The sequence below is a fragment of the Triturus cristatus genome, chromosome 7, assembly GCF_964204655.1.
Source record: "Triturus cristatus chromosome 7, aTriCri1.1, whole genome shotgun sequence".
Taxonomy (NCBI): domain Eukaryota; kingdom Metazoa; phylum Chordata; class Amphibia; order Caudata; family Salamandridae; genus Triturus; species Triturus cristatus.
Genome location: NC_140590.1, coordinates 263,583,953 through 263,604,767, shown reverse-complemented (window position 1 = coordinate 263,604,767; position 20,815 = coordinate 263,583,953). Strand labels below are relative to the sequence as shown.

Here is a 20,815-nt window from a genome sequence, read left to right as displayed (position 1 = left end):
GCACTGTTGTCCAGGGGAGGAGTCACCAACCTCGTGACCAAAGGCTTCTTCCGAAGACAACAACAACCTGCAATCATCCGAGCCCAACACCAGATGGCGATCTTATCCTCAGTGTGTGGCTCTGCAGCTCTACATGCCAAGAACAGATGCATACTGGTAAGTAGCATATTCCTTCCACAACTTTGCAGCCAGAACCCGGAAAGACCGGCCTACGGCCCTACAGAGCCTAAACCGTGGGACCACCACCAGGTTTTGCCCTGAGGATCTCAGAGAACGCGAGGGCACATAAGGCACCAAAAGGTTAGCAAGAATCTGGGGAGAGGCCCACTTGAGGATCTTGAAAGAAAGACACAAGGTCTTAAAAGAGATCCTCTGTGCTATAGGCAGCCAGTGCAGAGAACGGATGGTACTTTCCGCAGAGCCGAACCTCGGTAGACCTACCAGGGCTCTAGCTGCGGCGTTCTGAATACGTTGCATCCGGGCAATTTCAGCCTGGTTGGCCCCAAACAGGAGCAAACTGGCGTAATCAAGCCGAGATAGTATGGATGCCTGTATGACCAGCTGCCTAGTAGGAGCATCAAAGAACCTCAAGATGGGTTTCAACCCTCGTAAGATGCCGAAGCAAGTGGCCGCCACTTTTTTAGTATGAATACTATAACTTAGGGCTGGATCTAGCCACACCCCCAAGTTTTTTACCTCTGAGACTGGAATAGGAGTTACACCCAGTTCAGGAGGCCACCACATGTCGCCCCAAAGATCCGTCCGCTTACCCACAATCATGACCTCAGTTTTTTTGCATTTAACTGGAGACAGTTGGCATTCATCCAGCTAGCTACCGCCAAAAGACCATCCCGGAATCTGGGGGCGTCAAGGTCGGCGTCTCCACTCAAGGCAACCGCTAGTTGCGTGTCGTCGGCATAGGAGACCATGGTAATGCCCCAATGTTTGACGACAGCAGCTAGCGGTCTCACATAGAGGTTAAATAATGTGGGACTCAACGACGAGCCCTGAGGCACACCCAGCTCCAGCGAATAGGATTTGGACTCAAACGGCGGAGTCGCGACCTTAAACGTCCGATCAGTAAGAAAAGAGCGGAACCAATCGAGGGCAATGTCCGTGACACCCGCCTCCCTGAGATGTTGAAGAAGGATCCCATGCGAAACCGTATCAAACGCGGCACTAAGATCAAGTAATATCAGTGCCGCAGTCTGACCAGAGTCAAGTACGGAACGAAGATGTTCCGTCATTGAAAGCAAGGCTGTCTCACTGCTGTGACCAGCACGGAAGCCATTCTGGGAAGAATCCAGCCTTTGCAAGATGTTCAGTCAACACCCCGTTCACATGGGACTCAACAACTTTCGCGGCCCAAGGAAGGAGCGAGATCGGACGATAGCTCTCGAGTTTTAGGGGGTCCAATGTGGACTTTTTCAAGATGGGTGTTACGACGGCTTGTTTCCATTTAATTGGAACAACACCTGAGGCGAGAGAAAGATTTATAAGATGGCACACTGGAGGAAGGCAGATAGCAGCAGAGTCTCTAAACTGAGCTGGCCTCATAGGATCCGCTGGGGAACCAGATTTTATCTTATGGACCAGTTTCAGAAATGTCTCCATCGACAGACTAGGAAATTATGCCAAGGCCTCACCTATAGCCGATATAGGACCAAGAGGTTCAGCTACTAACTCTATAGTGGGAAAAGCACGATAGATAGCTTGAACCTTTTCAAGGAAAAAAGAGGCCAAGTCTTCACAATGGGCCACTGAACAAATTTCCGCCGCAGAAGCTCTTTTAGCCGTCAGGTCCTTTAGGACCTTAAAAATTTGGTTGGACGGGTTGAGACTTGATCTAAATTCCTGTGAGTAATAAGCCGCACGTGCTCTACACACAGCTCTATGATATATTTTAACTTTAAACAAATACAGAGATTTTTTCCCAGCCTCATAGGATTTCCGCCAGTCCCTTTCTGCCTGTTTACAGGCTTTTTTTAACGGCACCAGGGAACTGTCGTACCATGGGCTAGGTACTCTGGGGCGGCATTTCGTCCAGACCACAGGGATCAATACATCCAAGGCCCGAGAAACCCAATCACAGAAAAGGTCATACCGAGAGTCAACATTGAAAAAAGGGCCTAGAGGATTGACCTCCAACAGATGGTGAAAATCCTCCAGTTTAAGTTTCTTCCAATGGCGTTTAGACACTACTCTATCCAGGGACTTAAATGGATGTCCATTGATCAGGAGAGAAATTTTAACTAAAAAGTGGTCGGACCAAGCAACTGGGCAAGGCATAGCCACCTTGACCCCTATCAAATTAGTAAATAAAGGATCAAGAATGTGGCCCCCCACATGAGTGGGGGAGGTCACCAGCTGATTAAGCTGAAGGGCCTCCAAATCAGCCAAAGTGCTACTAATGGCAGAGGTATGACAGCGATCAAAATGGAGATTAAGGTCTCCAAGAATGCTGAAGTTAGCACAGCCCAATGCCAGAGAACTGACACAGTCCGGGAGAGCCTTTCTGAACGCAGTATCACACCAAGGAGGGCGGTAAATTAAGAGGCCAGAAAAAGAAAACTGATGGCTAATAGAGATTCTAAAAAACGCACTTTCACATCCTAAATCTTGGCAATTAATGAATCAATCAATCAATATTCATTGTCAATTGAATGTGCCCACCAGAGTCAAGACCTTCTCAGTTCAGCCACAACATCCATAGCCTGACCTGTAGCATTCTCCTGCAGTTCTAGTGCTGAGCCCCATGTACAGCTCTGTCCATAACCTCAATCATGACCTGCAGTATACCCTGCACTGCCAATCCAGTCATGACCCCCTTATACAGTACTGTCGATATACCTGATCATTACCTGCAGCATAAACTGGTATTTCAGTACTGAGCCCCCTGTACCACACTGTCCCTGTACCTCAATCATGAGCTTCAGCATACCCTGCTACTTCAGCACTGCGCCCCTTCTACAGCACTGTCCATATACATCAGTCATGCCCTGCAGCATACCCTGCTGCTTCAGTACTAGACCCCCGTATATATGACTGTCCGTGCATCTCGATCATGACCCTGTCGCATATTCTGCTATTTCAGTACTGAGCCCCACACTCTGCTCTGCAGATGCACCTTAATCCTTAGCTCTGGTCCCACTACCATTCGGTAACGATGTACACAAACTACTGTAGCATACTCCATAGTTGTCCTTCTAGTGTGTGCCTCTTGTGCTGCACTTAATGCAGCACCTGTTCTGTGATTTATGTCTGTATGTCTGCAGTATTGCCCTAGCATTGATGTCTGTGTCTTCTCCTCTTCAGGGGTCAACCTTTCACTTGAGCAGCGGAGAGCTGCACTGCGTGCTTTCTACACCCTGGCTGTGTCCCAGTACTTTCCCTCTGAGCAGGGGGATGAGAAGAAAGGTAAGGCTGCTTCTGTCCCCTGAGGCTTGAGCCGGGCTTTAGTAAGGCGAGACCGCCATTTTGGGAGAAGGAATCGGGTTAGGGGCTAGTTGTTCGCCCAATCTGCCTTCTTAACCGGAAGCTGGCACGAGCGCGCAGTTTGATGTCCCCTGAGGCTTGAGCCGGGCGGACCAACGTATTGCCATTGTACCTCTGTTTATTTTAAAATAACTACATTGAACTTGCCTGATTTTAAAATTATTTTTAGTTGCGATCTTTGCACAGTGCACTCAGCACTTAGCCTCACTCAAGGGGTCCGCTTTAGTAAGGCGAGACCCGTCTGCGCCCGTCCGCGCACAGCGCCAGCCCCCCTGCCCGTTTGGGCACAAAGGATCCCAGGCCCTATATTTACTCTAATATTACACTGCACAGCTTAAATGTCATCAAGCATAACCCACTGTGCATGTGTATTCAACCTGGCCTGAAATCTCCAAACGATCACAAAATCTGCCCTGGGTGTAGGACGAACGTATCGAAGCTTATGGCCCAGCAGGAGAAACATACACAGTATACACCTAAAGGTAGGAAAAAATGTGTGGGGAAAAAATGACTTTAAGTGTGTACTACTGAATGCAAGATCCTTAGTTAAACACAGTATCGACTGTGCGTCTTTAATTGAGGAAGAAGAAATCAATATCGCCTTCATTACCGAGTCATGGACGGACGAAGCCTCCGGCCCAGACTTGGTTAAAGCCACACCCCCGGGCTACCTTTGCTATACTCTGAATAGGCCGGCTTAGAATGGGGGTGGCTTAGCAGTAATATATCAAAACTCATTAAACGTGACTTTTGACTGCTCATCCAATATGGAATGCGAAGCACTAGATTTCTGTTTTTACCTTTCTCACCACTATACGTTTAAAGGCTCTCCTTAAGTCCACAGAAGAAATCAGGACTACACTGGATCAGGGAGGAAAAGCTGCCATGATTATGCTGGACCTCTCTGTGGCCTTTGATACGGTCCATCATGTCTTACTGATAGACCGGCTGCAAGAGATCGGAGTAAAGGGCACGGCCTGGAAACCAGTCAAATCGTTCCTAGCCAATAGAGTACAGACAGTCACCCTTGGAGACTTCACTGCCAAATCTTTCTCACTTCATTGTGGAGTCCCTAAGGGGTCTTCCATGAGTCCAACACTTTTTAATGTTTGTGTAGCAGCTAGCTCCCCTGATTGAATCCTTCGGGTTCAATCTGACTTCTTACGCTGATGACACCCAGATTGTAGTATCACTGCTTCCAGATGGAATACAGGAGACGGCATCCTGCTTCCACGACTGCATCACAGCTGTGTGTAGTTGGATGGCCCAAAATTGCCTTAAACTTAACTCCAGTAAAACGGAGGTGATACTTTTCGGCAATGATCCAAATTTCTGGACCCCGGCATGGTGCCCACTTGGTCCTCTTCCAACACCCACTAGGAAGGTAAAAAATCTAGGAGTTTATATAGACAATAAACTCTCTTTTAAGGACCAAGTGAAATCCTTAAAAAAAAAAAATGCGCCTTTCCTACCCAAAGACAGTCAACAAACAGTTGTTACAATAATCCAATCTGGACATGGCCAAGGCAGTAACAGCTTATATCCAAGTATCCAGGAGGGTCTCATGAAAAAACTCCAACTCCTGCAGAATGCAGCTGCCAGACTGCTCACTGGCATCCCAAAATACGCCTTCATCTCGGCAGAGATTAAAAGGCTCCACTGGTTGCCTGTCAAAAAGCGAGTTTTGTTTAAAGCTCTGTGTGTGGTCCATAAGTCTCTTCATGGAAACGGACCCCTTCACTTGATTCAACGCTTCCGCTGGTATGTACCTAGAAGATCATTGCGCTCCTCAGAAGCAAAATTAGTCGCAGTACCCTTCGTAAAAAAAAGGTAACTGGGGTTGCAGAAGCTTTTTGGTCGGTGCAGCCAAAGCATGGAATGACCTCCCTTTGCCTCTCAGATGCATGACAAAACTTTTGGACTTTAGCAAGGCCTTGAAAACCTGGTTGTTCACTGCCTAATGACTAGTTAACACCCCCTCCGCGTTCAGGCCACTGCAGGACATCAAATACAGCGCCAGGACACCTTCGGGTAGCAGTTGCGCTCTAGAAATGTCAATAACATTAACATTCTGAGCACTAATGAAAGACAAACTATGTTCAGGACCAGCATCAGCCGTCTGTGGACTGATGGGGCTATTTAGGGAGCTTTTTGTATGTGCTTGCCTGCCCACGCATACTTGTTTTCCCTACTCTGGCACTATGGGGGCGGGGCGTTAACCACCGGGGGTGTATTGTAAGTGTCAGTCTATGTGTGCAGTGAGTACTCGCCATTCTTTTAATTTTTCCACAACACTTCTCTGCATCCCCGGCACTCTGTGTGACTAACTTTGCATGCACCCTACCACACATGCTCACACACATACAAAGACGCACACTTTCCACCCACCTGGCCGTGCCATCTTTACTCCGCACCCTCAATACTTCATTAAGTCACTCCCACTCACCTATGCAATGCCACTACCCAACTCACCTCTTTACACACTACTCCACTTACTGATGTATTTATTGAGAGTCTGCCTAGCGCTTGTCTCACCTTACTTTCACTTCAGAGTGCTGGATAAGGCTAGGTATGTGTGTAAAAAGTGAAAATAGAATCCAGTCGGTGATAGGATGGTCCCAGTCTGAAATTCATCACCTGCTGCCATGTTTGTGTGTAATTCAGTTGTAGGCAAGTTAGAACGCGTTCAGCGTCCGGCCTTTCGTGATTGGCATACAGTTACATTCTTCCCTCAGACTTGAATCCTATTCTTCCCCGAGTTGTGGCCATGAACTCTCAAGGTCTGCCCTCCATGTTCGAGCCATCTGAACACTTGTTGGGTGATGGACTGTGACATTGCTGAGTGCACAGTTCTGCAGGGGCAAGGAGTGGTGTGTTAGATTTTACAAATAGTCTGTTCTTTCGCCTCAGTTGGTTTTATGAACATTGAAAAGAACCTTGAACTACATACGTCCAACGAAAATGCGTGTTTACATCTTGTTGTGTATGTAGTGCATCCTCGGATTCGAGCCTCCATGTTTAGAAACCTCTGGTTCGAGGCATGTGGGCTGCTGAATTCATATCTGTGCATAGATCGCCGCCTAGTGTTGGGTCCGGATGTTTGCACGTTGTTGTCCTGGAAGAGTCTTCGAAGTATTCTGGGATAGGTGACTCCTCCCCTGGACTACAGTGCGCATGGGCATCCTCTCCATCCTCAGATTGTTTTTTTCCGCCATTGGGTTCGGATGTGCTTATCTTGACTCAAGTTAGGAAAAACTTTTCCAGGCCAAAAGGCCTTTAGTTCGCGTCGGTACTGTTCCCGATCGGTATCGATAGTATCTTTGTTAGTTTACTAACTTCCAGAACCAATTTTTTCGCATCTTACCCGACCATCGACCCGGCATCGACGATGGAATCGAGGACACCATTCAAGCGGTGTCCTGTATGCAATGCGAAATATCCCCATGTCGACGTCTACCCGGTGTGCAACAAATGCCTTTCACCGGATCACGACGAGTCGACATGTATGGCCTGTGCCCGATTCCGATCCAAGAAGACTCTCCGGAATCGACGAGCAGCGAGACTCGAAGCGCAGCAAGCGGCACCGGCCCCAACCAACATCTTCAGCGCCGAGGACGAAGATGTCGAAGACGTGGAGAACCTACCCTCCAGCCCCGCTTCCGAACACGACTCCGGATCGGAGGACGTCGAAGAACGACTCTTTCACAGAGATGAAGCCGACACTGAGGTAGGAGACTACGATGAGGCCTTAGGGGCCGAAGAGAGTAGCTCCGGTGACGAGCAAGGCTTACCCGTACAGACTGAGGATATTCCAGTGCGCCAGTCTATGGCTCCGGTCGAGGGATCGCCTTCGGGCCTTACCCAAGACCTATCCCGCAGTTCTTCGGCCGCGCCCTCTGGCCCGGCCTCGGACATTCAGCGGCAGCCATTACTACTCAAAACGGCTGGTTTCCCTTCTTCGAAACCGAAACCGAAAGCTGTATTGGTTCACCAGAAACCGAAACCAAAAGTGACGCTGGTCGGATCGAGGCCCGCCACACCTTCGACGCCAGCAAAACCCGTCGGCACCGACCGCACCAAACGAGACTTCGGTGCCGAGCTTGCAGCAGCCGACGTCGGCGCCGACACACGGAAAAAGACCTTCGGTGCCACCAAACCTACTCGGCTCCCGGCACCGAAACAATCGGCGCCGACCCCAAAGGTCAAACTGCTTGCTGCGTCTCACACCGCTTCGACAGCACCACCAAAGGCACACTCATCGACGACGTCGACGGCCACTACCGCTCCTCGACTCGATGACCCACTGGCGCCGAAGAAGTCCACGCCCGCCTCTACGGAACCGGTCGGCGCAAAAGAATCGATGGCGCCCCAGGTGCGGACAGTTGCTGCGCAACGCGTCAAACACAAAGCAGTCCTCCAGGACACGTCAGGCTCCGAACCGATAAAAGCTCCACCAGCCTCTTCGGCACCAGCCAACATCACTTTTGGCCTGCCGCCATCCACGGCCCCGAAACTGGTCCAAATCAGAACACGGGTCACCCACACCACGATCACGCCTGCCGAACGCTCTCCTGCAGAGACGTCCCCATCACACATCATCGACGCCGACACCGGCAGGATGATGCTTCACAAGAGAAGAATAACTTCCGAGCCAGCTTTGGACTCCTACCGGATCCCGCTTAAGAAAAAGCTGCCAGTGGCTTCGGAACCAGTTCTTTACGAACCTCTCCATTCCCCTTACCAAGATCCACAGTCCTTCTCTCCCACACACTCCGAAACAGACGTTTTGGAGGACTACCTAGGTGACCACGTCCCCTACCCCGGAGAGATGGACCCTGAAGGCCAACAGGACCCTGACCAAGCTTGGGATGACCCTGTAGACTCGGGTGCACCTATGGATACACAGGACCCGCAACTCTATGGAGCAAAAACGTCTCCCACAGAGGACACTGCCGCATTCAACGCCCTCATTGAACGTGCTGCGGCCAATCATGGTGTGCAACTCCACTCTGACACCGTCGAGGACGACTTTCTCATGGATACTTTCGCATCCTCAGAAAGGAATATAAAAACTCTACCCATGTTGAAGGGTGTCCTCAAACCAGCAAAGGACATCTTCAAGGAACCCACCAGGGCAAGAGTAATAAACCCCAGAATCGACAAGAAATACAGGTCGGCGCCTGGGGACCCTACCTACATTAGAGGCCAGTTACCTCTGGATTCCATAGTAGTTGCGAATGCTCGCAAACGGGCACACTCGCAAACAACAGGTGATGCTCCTCCCCCGGACAAAGAGTCCAAGGTGCTAGAGACCTCCGGCAAACGGGTTGCGGCCCAGGCAGCTAACATATGGCGCATTGCCAATACTCAGGCGCTCCTCGCTCGCTACGATCGAGCACACTACGACACATTAGAACAATTACTCCAACATCTCCCTGACCAATTCAAAGAGGGAGCAGAGATCCTCATCAGGGAGGGGCAACTCCTCACAAACGCATCCATTAAGTGTGCACTGGATGCCGCGGATACAGCTGCCAGAGCCATAAACACTAGCGTCATGTTGCGACGACACGCCTGGTTACGAATCTCCGGATTCAAACCTGAGGTACAAAATAACATCCTCAACCAGCCTGTCAACCCTGACTACTTATTCGGGCCAGAGGTTGACACCACCCTAGAGAAAATAAAAAAGGACACGGACACTGCAAAGTCCATGGGGGCTCTCCAAACGCAGTCCTTTCGGAGCGGCTCCTTTCGTCGCCCCGGAAATAGAGGAGCAGGTAGAGGACAGGGGTCACAACAAACCTACAACAAAGGAAACACACAAAGTTCCTACGATAAAAACACCCGGGGTGGTTATCGTGGCTCAAGCACAAAGGGCAGAGGACGCGGATACGGCAACACCAGGTCCTCCCCCAAGAACAAACAGTGACGCCCTCTCCCTTCCTCCCGACCACATAACACCTGTCGGGGGAAGGCTACAAAGGTTCCTGTCTACGTGGAACTCCATCACCACGGACAGGTGGGTCAAAGATATTGTCAAACACGGTTACTGCCTAGAATTAACCTCGACTCCACCCACAATACCTCCAAAACACCGTCCTATGTCCTCAGAGCACTTAACGCTCTTACAGCAGGAAGTGCTAAGTATGCTACTAAAAGGCGCAATAGAGGTCGTACCCGTCCACGAGCAAGGCACGGGGGTGTACTCCCTGTACTTTTTAATACCGAAAAAGGACGGGTCACTCAGACCTATACTAGACCTGAGACCCCTGAACCGCTACATTCTCTCCGAGCATTTTCACATGCTCACTTTACAGCAAGTCCTCCCGCTGCTCAAGCTGGGAGACTTCCTGGCCACACTGGACCTCAAAGATGCGTATTTCCACATACCCATTCACCCCTCACACAAAAAATACCTCAGGTTCACTGTTCAGGGGCAGCACTACCAATTCAAAGTCCTTCCCTTCGGCGTGACAACAGCACCCAGAGTTTTCACAAAGTGCCTAGCTACTGTGGCTGCACATCTACGGAGGCAGCACATACACGTCTACCCTTACCTGGACGACTGGCTTGTTCAAGCAAAGTCAGCCCAGCAATGTGCCAGCCACATGTCCCGCACCATTCACCTCCTTCACAGTCTGGGGTTCTCACTAAATTACCCAAAATCCCATCTCCAACCTGCACACGTACAACAGTACCTAGGTGCGACTATAGACACTCTGGCGGCCACAGCTCAGCCAAATTTAGTGAGAATCAACAGCATGCAAATGCTGATTTCCAAATTCAAACCACAACACTCCCTTCCCGCGCGAGTGTTCATGCAGTTGATAGGCATGATGGCCTCCTGCATTTTCATAGTCCCACACGCGAGACTACATATGCACCCGCTTCAGGAGTGCTTAGCACGTCAGTGGAATCAGGCTCAAGGACAGTTGAAAGACCTAGTGTTGGTGAGCGGTCGGGCATACAACTCTCTGCATTGGTGGAATCCACAAAACCTTTGCAAGGGCCGACCGTTCCAAGAGCCTGTTCCACAAATAATACTGACAGCGGACGCGTCTCTCCAGGGATGGGGAGCTCATGTACTCAACTACACAGTGCAGGGACTATGGACAACACAACAAAAGAAGATGCACATCAACCTTCTGGAACTGATGGCAATCTTCCTGGCTATGAAAGCATTCAAAGTACACTTGTGCAACAAAGTCGTGTTGATCCGGACGGACAACATGACCGCCATGTACTACATACAGAAGCAGGGAGGAACACACTCTCCACAGTTGTCTCATCTGGCTCAGAGCATGTGGAAGTGGGCCATTCAGAGGAACATGTTCCTCATGGCGGAACACCTCCCCGGCAAGGACAACCAGATGGCGGATCTGCTCAGCAGACACAGCCACCAGATCCACGAGTGGGAGTTACACCCTTCAGTACTCCAACCGTACTTCCAGCAATGGGGTCATCCAGAGATAGACCTATTCGCCACAAGCGAAAACGCAAAATGCCAAAGCTTTGCCGCCAGGTTCCCACATCCACAATCGCAGGGCAATGCGATATGGATGAACTGGTCCGGCAGATTTGCGTACGCTTTTCCCCCAGCGCCGTTGATACCGCTGGTGGCTCGCAAACTCAGACAACACTCCCTGACACTCGTCCTAGTTGCTCCAACGTGGGCACGCCAGCCATGGTACACCACTTTTCTCGAACTTTCCGTGGTGCCGCATCAACGGCTGCGGATCAAACCCGCGCATTTGACGCAGAACCATGGAGAGATTCAGCACCCAGATCCGCAACAGCTGAACCTGGCGATCTGGCTCCTGAAGTCCTAGAGTTTGGCTACCTAAACCTGCCACCTGACTGTATGGACATCATTAAGGAAGCTAGAAGACCCACTACCAGAGCTTGCTATGCAGCCAAATGGAAAAGGTTCGTCATTTATTGCAATAATAATGACATTAACCCGCTAGACGCATCTATCCAAAACATAATTTGTTACCTCTTACACCTATACCGATGCAATCTGGCGTACACCTCTATACGTGTCCATTTGACCGCAATATCAGCCTATCTCCAGAACAGGCAGCACCTCTCTTTATTCAAAGTGCCTGCCATCAAAGCATTCTTGGAAGGACTCAAACGAGTAATTCCTCCAAGCCACCCACCGGCTCCAATGTGGAACCTCAACTTGGTCCTCACACGCCTGATGGGTCCACCCTTTGAACCTCTACACTCATGCGAGATTCAATTCCTTACCTGGAAAGTAGCTTTCCTAGTAGCGATCACTTCTTTAAGAAGAGTTAGTGAACTCCAGGCACTAACCGTTCAAGAGCCATTTATACAAGTTCACGCCAACAGGGTCGTACTACGTACCAACCCCAAATTCATGCCCAAGGTGATATCGCAGTTCCACATGAATCAAACTATTGAACTGCCGGTTTTCTTTCAAAACCCACAAACTGTCGCAGAAAGAGCACTCCATACACTAGATGTGAAGAGAGCCCTCATGTATTATATCGACAGGACTAAGATCTTTAGGAAGACAAAACAACTTTTCGTTGCCTTTGCCCCACACCACAAAGGTAACGCTATCTCCAAAGCAGGTATAGCCAGATGGATCGTTAAATGTATTCAAATTTGCTATCAAAAGGCTAAACGCACATTAACGATTCCCCCACGAGCCCATTCAACACGTAAGTTAGGGGCCTCCATGGCTTTCCTAGGAAACATCCCTTTGCATGATATCTGTAGAGCAGCCACCTGGTCCACTACACACACATTTACCAAACACTATTGTGTAGATGTGCAATCAAAACAGCAGGCAGCTGTAGGACAGGATGTTCTCAGAACTCTTTTTCAGACCGCTGCAGCTGGCACTGGTAGCCGCCGCTAATAGGAGGTACTGCTATATATTCTATGCACAGATATGAATTCAGCAGCCCACATGCCTCGAACTGAATATGCTACTTACCAGTATGCATCTGTTCTTGGCATGTAGGGCTGCTGACATTCATATCGCCCTCCCTCCTCCCCGGCGCCTGTAACAGCTGCAGCTCTCAGAATTATTGTAAGCATGGTCATCGCTTTCTGTATCTACTCCATCACTGCCACAATGGCGAAAAACAATCTGAGGATGGAGAGGATGCCCATGCGCACTGTAGTCCAGGGGAGGAGTCACCTATCCCAGGATACTTCGAAGACTCTTCCAGGACAACAACGTGCAAACATCCGGACCCAACACTAGGCGGCGATCTATGCACAGATATGAATGTCAGCAGCCCTACATGCCAAGAACAGATGCATACTGGTAAGTAGCATATTCATTTCCTCTTAAGTTCCTTTGAAAGCCCAGTCTGAGTGTACAGTCGTTTTCCATTCGGAGAATCGCAAGCATTTTCTGAGGGAGGGAAAGGTGCCCCTGACCAATGGACTTCAGAAACAAATGATAGCCCAGAGGTAAACATGACTTGTCGGTTCCAAGCTTCTGAAAGGTAGATTCTGCTCTCCATCTTGGCTCCACTCAGATGAAGGAAGCTCTTTCATGCCGCTGAACAAGTGGCCCAAGTACGCGGTGACCTTTGCCTGGCTCAGTGGTATGTTTTTGGCTGTTATTTGAAAATTCACCTCCCACTGCTGCTGTAGGTGTTGTGCCTGTAGGATAGGATTCACTACAAAGGACCCTTTGTGAGGAGATTTCATTGGCTCAATCCGAATATTACACTTGGCTCTACACTCACTTACATTCATTCTTTACTCTCAGTTCTCCACTCACTTATACAGGCACAATCCTTCAATCACCGACTCAAGAACATTAATACTAACACATGCATACTTCTCCTATACCTTTGTTTACAAGCTGGTCACTTACCTATACATTCGCCAAAACGCACACACAGCTCCACTTAACTTCACACAGACACATCTCCACTCACACCACAACTGATTCTTCCTATCACATTCCCTTCGCAGCTTCCCTTCCTCATCTCACACCTTTGACGAAGAGTGCTTCTGCCCCCCCTTTGCTTCTTCCAATGACGTGGCGTAGAAAATCTAGCATAAGCTAATGCGGTGGTTATGTGGGTCAGTTTACAGCTTTCCTTTCTGCACAAAATTCTCCCACTGCTCCAAACTGACCACCGGGTGGCGCTAAGGAGCTCTGTTGGTGGCAAATGTAAATTACTGCAGCCATCAGCGTTAGATATTTTTCTACCAGCAAGGTGAATGGTAGCAAGTATGGTAAGGTAGCTATACTACCATAGCTGCTAGATGCACCCATATATTCATCTTTTCACTCACAATTATTTTTTTCGTATTTTTGTTCCTAACCACTTCAACTTTTTACACCTTATTTTTTAACACTTTTTGGCCATGTTTATCCTCGGTGGCATGAACAAATCTGATAAACTCGTTACATTTTGAGTTCAAATGACACTTCAATAGGAACTGCTTTTCATCATTGTTAACCTAAACAAATGCATTCATTTAAATCAATGTTTTAAATAAATATATGCTGCCATCATTATTTCCGACCTTGGCGGTATTTTTAACTTTATTTTTAACTTCACTCTATGTAAAAGAACGTTTCTGCACAGAGTGCCCTAAACCTCTTGAAACATTTTTGGCGTTTTATTTTCAAACACCGTTACCAATATTTATTAGCCTGGGTTCATTGCCACGTGGCTGTTGTTGTTTTAGGTCGAGCCTCTTAGACCTGTTGTATACAGTTTGTGGGCTTACATCCCACCCATTGCTTTTGAATTTGTTATTTGGATTGTCCATCCAAAATGCTTGCTTGCTAGTTGAATCCTTCCTCTTTGGCCCTCCTTTTTGTCTTTTGTTTCCTCCCACGCAGCAGGGACCAATTCCTGTATCTTTACGCTCTGGGGCCTTTTTTGTTCTTGGTTTTCTGCTCATGTTACTGTTTGCCTGTGTTCCGCTTAGGCGCCCGTAGCTGCATGCATTAAATGCAGCATTCGTCCCTCCCACCTCCTCCCATGTTGCTGCATGCCCCTCCCACTCCTCATTGTGCCTTGTTCTACCATCCCTCTCCCCTCCCGCCACGTTGCTTGTTCTAATTGTGATGATCTTGGACTACTGCTCCCAGGCTGCTTCACGCTAGTAAATAGAAAGCCCACACTGGAACTCTGTGTTGCTGATGGTGTGTGTGGTAATGGCATTCGGTGAGTGCTTGCCAACCCATTGCAAGGTTCAATGTGCTTTCAGGGTGGTTGACTCAGTAGCTACACAGTTTGTAATACTTGTCCATTTCTTTGTTTTAAGTTGTTAACGTAAACAAGGTTTTAAAACTTCACAGCAAAAAATAGCTTTCACAACACTAATGCAGAGAACTTTATAGAGGAATGCATTAGAGAGATGGACGGTCCCGATTGAGGCAGACGGACTATGCTGACACTGAATGCTGGATCCGGCTGTTGTGGAGCTGTTTTTCTGCCTCATTCAGTACACACAAACTTGTAACTTTCAAGCGTTTGGAGCCCTGCTTTCCGCTACCTGGGATCCCAAGACTAATGTAACCGAACTTTAGTTGTTTTTATTCTCGGGGATTCGGTTGCAGTGCGTGAGGCAAAATGCCGAAGAACAATGTGTTTCTATCTTGTGTTAAGCCTCTCTGCCCTGCGAGTTTTACCTGCTATTTCTTTCAGTGTCTGGAGAAGCCTCGCCCACGTCTAAGTCACAATAAACATAGCCCTTTCACTTTCCTATATATTATGTTTTTAAAGAGAAGCAACCATTCAGTGATTGTGTACTCCTTGCAACATTCGGTCTCCTTCCCATGACCCATATAAATTACGGTGTAACTGTGCTATTCATCATTATCTAAACGTTTTATCAGCAATGCATTTTTTTGATACATCTAGCTAAATCAACGTTAGACAGAGCCATTGGAATTATGCAGTTTTGTGCTGTAGTGTTTCCGGATAATTATGGATTTGCCACATAATCCATCCTACATTGCATAATCTGCAGATTTTAACAAAAACTTTTGATTCTAGTTCAAAGGGATCAAAAGTTTCTAAACATGTGGGACACATGTTGCTGCGCTTTGGATTGTACTTAACAAAGGTTGGCTGATCACTTGTCTTTTGCTTAGTGTTGTGCTTGGGTGTTAAAGTGGTACTAATGAGGTGAAACCTTTGCCCAAACAGTGTTGACACGAGTAAAAATAACAAAATGATAAAGTAATACTATCCGAAAGTGTTCCGTATTACGCCACATAATTTGTCTTTTCTTGCCGCATAATATAGTCAATGTGCTGCATAATTTGGTGCCACGCTGCCGGTCCGCAGAATTCCAGTGGCCCTGACGGTTGGCTCTAATAATTGGTATCCATGTGACGAGTACTGCTTGTGCCCAACGCCTTACAGGTTGCTCAGGCGAGAATGTGGAGATTTGAATCCAAAACTACTGGCTTCGATCTCTGAAGCTGAATCACTAGAGTGGATATACCCACAAAGCGTGACTTCAGCACAGACTCGTGAGCGGGATCTGTGCAGTTAGGAGTTTTATCCTTTATACCAAAACATGTAAAAACTAAATTTGTTTAATTACTACGTAAGCAAGAAAGTGGGAGGACCAGGCATGAGTAGCCCAGCAGTAGCACTCTTGTCGGAATTGATGCCTGGAGTTGGAGCCAGGTGTCGAGAGCCAGACAATGCTAGGGTGTTTGCGGTTGCAGAGACACATTTCTGTTATGCCACGAGCCCAACAGCCTGGGGCAATAGAACGGGTCAGAGTGTCATCTTTGATAATATATACCCAGCCCTAATTGCTAACGCAGTATCTGCAAATCACGGGATTGCACTGATGCGTGTGTAATCTGCTGCAGGCTGGAACCATTTGTTTTTGGAACCATGTTTTCAAGCCTTCCCACTCTCCCATCATTGTTTTTTAATCCCCCCACCTTCCCATCACTGCTTTCATTTCCCCTCATCTTCCCACTGTTGCTTTCAGTTCTCTCCCACCCCACCATCCCGTTGTTGCTTTTAATTCCCGAATGCCACCTAGGAAGAGGCAAGCATGTATTCCTGAATCAGACTGCATGACCCAGTGTGTAGTAATTGTATAGCTATTTAATCCCTGTCGGCACAGCATCCAGGATAATGGGCTGCATGGCTAAACACTTATAAGCAGTGCTTTAAATGGGAAAAAATAAGTGCCGGTACTCATTAAATTGAGAGAGGGGCGTGGCTAGTGGGCGGGGTTAGAGGCGGAGTTAGACATGATACATGTTGTCCTCGCATTGTCCTGGATAGTGGTCTCACACTTTCCATATGTGCAGATTACCAACTAAAACCCTGAATGAGTCAAGCCATCAACAATACTTTTAGCACTTTCAGGCTAATAATTAATGTGCTCTAGGACGAGAGAGACTCTGGCACTTACACCGGTTGCGCAACAGATCAAAACATGTGAGAAATGTATCAATTCAAACAAAATGTGTTAACTTCTTATACAAAATGAAGGTGAAACACCAAATGTTCATGTTTTCTTGTTTTGTAATATTTAAAGCTTCCTCATATCATAATATTTCTAATGTACCTACTTTGTTGCATCTGGCGCAATCCTTAAATATTCAAGTGTGCACACACACAAACAAGCATTCCACGCATTTCTTTTCAAATACCTCCTGATTCTGTTCCTTTCAAACACACGCTCTGTTTTCACATCTCTAAGCTCGAGATCCTTCTCGTACTCACCTCTCTACCGTTAGTAGCCAATTCTGTTCCGCTCTCATTACCCCAACTGCATCCTATCACTCTCTCTCATCACTGTTTCTATTTCTAATATGCCCTCTCCGCGCCTCTCTACCTCTTTCTGTAACCGCCTGGATGTCTTTCATATCTCTGTACGCGCTTACCCTTTCTGCCTCTACCTTTTCCTACTTTAAATTCTCTGCTCCTTCCCCCGCACTTTTCACCTTCACACACCCCCATTTACCCCCCTCTCCCCTCGGCAGAAGACCCTACGGCCAGAGAGCTTGCACTGGCAGGCAGTGAACACTGCAGGGTTCCGAGTATGTGCAGAGTCCAGCAGGGTAGAAGTTAGGGGGAAGAACAATACTGGCCTCCAATGGGAAGGTTAGTGACCTTCCCCACCTCGCCTGTGCACCAGGGAGGCTTTAAGCCATCTTCATCTCCTCATCCCCGCCCATCATGGACTCAATGTCCCAGCGGGCGGGGTGGAATCGCAGGGACAAGTGAGTCATGAAAAAGACAGTCAGACTCCAGTGGGGGGCTATGGGGTGAAAATGGCCCATTCCTCCACGGACCCAGCATCGATGCCTGGCTCCATCTGGGTAAGAAGGGAGCAGAGGCCCTCTTGCCCCTGCGCAGGCCTCCAGGCAAATAATACATACGGCAATGCTCAACATGCTGCCAAACAAACGGCATGCAGCTGGCCCTCAGGCACCAGTCCAGTGCCCACCTTATTAATCCGACCCCGAGTACCGGTACTCTCCTTGACAGTGGAGAAGTGCCGGTACTCGGCTCGGTAAATTTAAGAAGTGCCGGTACTCAGTACCGGTGAGTACCGGCCCATTTAAAGCACTCCTTATAAGGTCCTAGAGGGAAGACCTATTGGCTATTGCAATGCTTGTTTAGGTCTGGCCTTTAGCACAGCTGTAACTAGCACCTCAGGCTATTGTTTTTCAGAACAATTTGTGTGTGTCTCGTTTGTGTAAGCAGGCTTGTCTTGTTGGGGCTTCTATCGAATGTGTTGAATGGAACTCAAACTACTGATTCATGCTGTATTTAATCTGTGTTTTGAAGGAGCTCTAGCAGACTTTTCCCCTTCTACTGACAAGCCTGCATTGCATATACTCGCTGCGCGAGGGCAGCGTTGCTCCAAAATACAGCTTTATCTGCACTACAGTGCAAAAAGCAAGCAAAAACAAGCATTTGCAATGCAATAGGTCTCGCATTACTGAGAGTTTGAGCTATTGGCGTGGCAATAATAATGGAACACCAATAGCTCAAACTTTCAGTGATGTGATACTTATTCATTGCAAATGCTTGTTGTTTTAAAAACTGGCATTACAATGAAACAGAACACAATGATCCAATGGTAATTACTAGTTGAAGGCAAATCGCATATAGAACACTAGGTACTATACACTACAACTATTTACATTGATTCAGAAGGCCCATGGCTGCATTCAGCACATGAATATGACACTTCAGTCTCTTTAGTGAGAAGTAATACCTTGCATCCTAGCTAAACAGCTGTTTTAACTGAATGTTCCCGACATAAAAAAAGGGATGCCTAAAATGTTGGCAGGGAGGCAGCATCCTGAATCTAGGCCGTATGAATGTTACTTCATTGTTTAACTGAAAGAAAAAAGCTCAACTATAATCAACTCCTGGTCATCACTGCAACAACATTCTGCCAGCTAAGCAAGCGGAGGAGAAGGGATGCAACTACTGCAAATGTATAAAAAATAAAGGATACCCTAAAGTGTACCATCTGTACACTACTTAAGGATACAGAACTGAAATGTTGTTGCTTTATGTAACGAGAAACGTTTTATTGCAGCGATGCACAGTAAACAGACAATGTCCAAAAGTGAAAGGCAACTTCAGATGACCCAGTGTTCTGCCTGCATTCTAACAACATTTCAGCATCTGGCTACTGCGTGTAACGATACAAGTGGCGGGATATAAAGGTGACTGCTATAAAAGCCTTTAGACGCCAAGAACCATCAACCTCAACGATGCATTATTATAATAATGCCTCACTTTGCTCCCAGTCACTGATCAATACAATGAAATGCTTCCCACATTAAGTATTCCAGCTTTCTTGTAATGCAATCTTGGTATTTAGATTAGCAAGTGGGGACAGTCTGGTATTGAATGTTCTTAGTGAACACAGTGCAGCTGAAATGTGGCACTTCTATTATAACAAACAATGAGATCCGGCCAGCAGTCGCCATAAATATACATAGAATGTATCGCTTATACCAGAGTACTTTCATTTCGTGCAAAGTCAGGCTGAAGCTACTAAGGGGTCTATTGTAGACCTGCTTTGATTATTTGAACTGCACTTTCCCCTGCTAGTGCGGTGCATGATACAGCATGGAGCTGCGGTATGGTCGTTTATACAGCAGAGCACGGTAAGCTAGATATTGACCTTTGATGCACTATCTCTCTAGGACCTGTGCAGGCAAGTTTCTAGCAATATTCGTGCAGTAGACCGGCTCTACCCCTCACTATTCATTGAGCAGATTGAACGTCCGCTATAAGCCTCATCGTATGGACAGACCACTTCAAACAAGCAGTTAATGCGGCACTGGTTGCAGCGGAGCAGTCGATAACGCTCAGAAATGGCTCAGCACGCTCAATTAAGTTACTGCAAAATGCATATCGTCACTAACACTTAAATACCTCGTTTGAAGACGTCGGTAATATGGTGCACATTGAGTAAACTATTCTTACAGCTAATCTAAAAAAAAAGAGAAGCCTGGAGGCTCAACATGGTGCTTCTGGCAGCCAGGGTGGCAGCAGCAGAGTCCCCTGATTGGTGTTGTGGGAATGCCTTGTCACACGATGGTCTCTCCTCACAGGCAGCAGAGGCAGGGCTTTAGCTTCCAGTGTCACTACTTCATTGCCATCAGGGCCGGACTGGCTGTAGCGGGCATCAGGCGTTTTCCCGGTGGGCTGCCGGGGTGAGGGCCGGTTTTGGGCCCCGCGGGGGTGGCACGGGGCCTTTTTGTTACCAAGGGCCGGCAATATCAGCCCCCATAACAAAATCGTCAGAAACCGGCCCTAGCAAAGAGCTCGGACGCACCCCCACCCCCCCGCCCAACAGGTTAGCCGGCCAAGCAGTTTGCCAGGGCCGGTTTAGGTTCGAAGTCCAGCCCTGATTGCATGCAGGAGCATAGTGACGCACAAGTAGAGTAAAAACGCTGCTGAATGCAGATGGACTCTAAAGTCCCTATTCCATTGCATTTATTACTTCCTATTTCTTTATTTTTGAAGCAATTGCTGCACCCGCGCTTTAGCTTAAGATTTTTAAAGCTAAAGATCGGGTGCTGTGATTGTAACAAAAGTAAAGAAATAGAAAAAGGGCGTGCGGCCGCATTTTTATTTCTTTTTATTGACTTTTGTCCCCTTCAACGTGTGCTCTAATTGGTCCCTTCCTATGTCAAATCTCGAACAGGAGGGAATTCCTTTATATTTCGAACTGCCTTCAGCAAGAATAATATTCTCATAGACGATTGAACTAGCAACGATGAACGTGCACTAAAACAGGTCTACTAAGATTAACATGGGTAATGGAAGAATGTATTTAGGTTTTTAGGTTC

General features: G+C 47.7%; 1 protein-coding gene across 5 annotated transcripts in view; it reads left to right on the top strand.

Annotated features, from left to right (window-relative positions):
• The window catches only part of FUZ (fuzzy planar cell polarity protein), a 138,532-nt gene that overhangs the window by 114,602 nt on the left and 3,115 nt on the right, over window positions 1–20,815 (top strand). For all 5 annotated transcript variants that reach the window (XM_085616182.1, XM_085616185.1, XM_085616183.1 and 2 more), the window contains one exon: window positions 3,316–3,417. In XM_085616182.1, the coding sequence (XP_085472308.1) occupies window positions 3,316–3,417 (102 nt within the window). The remainder of the gene's footprint in view (window positions 1–3,315; window positions 3,418–20,815) is intronic.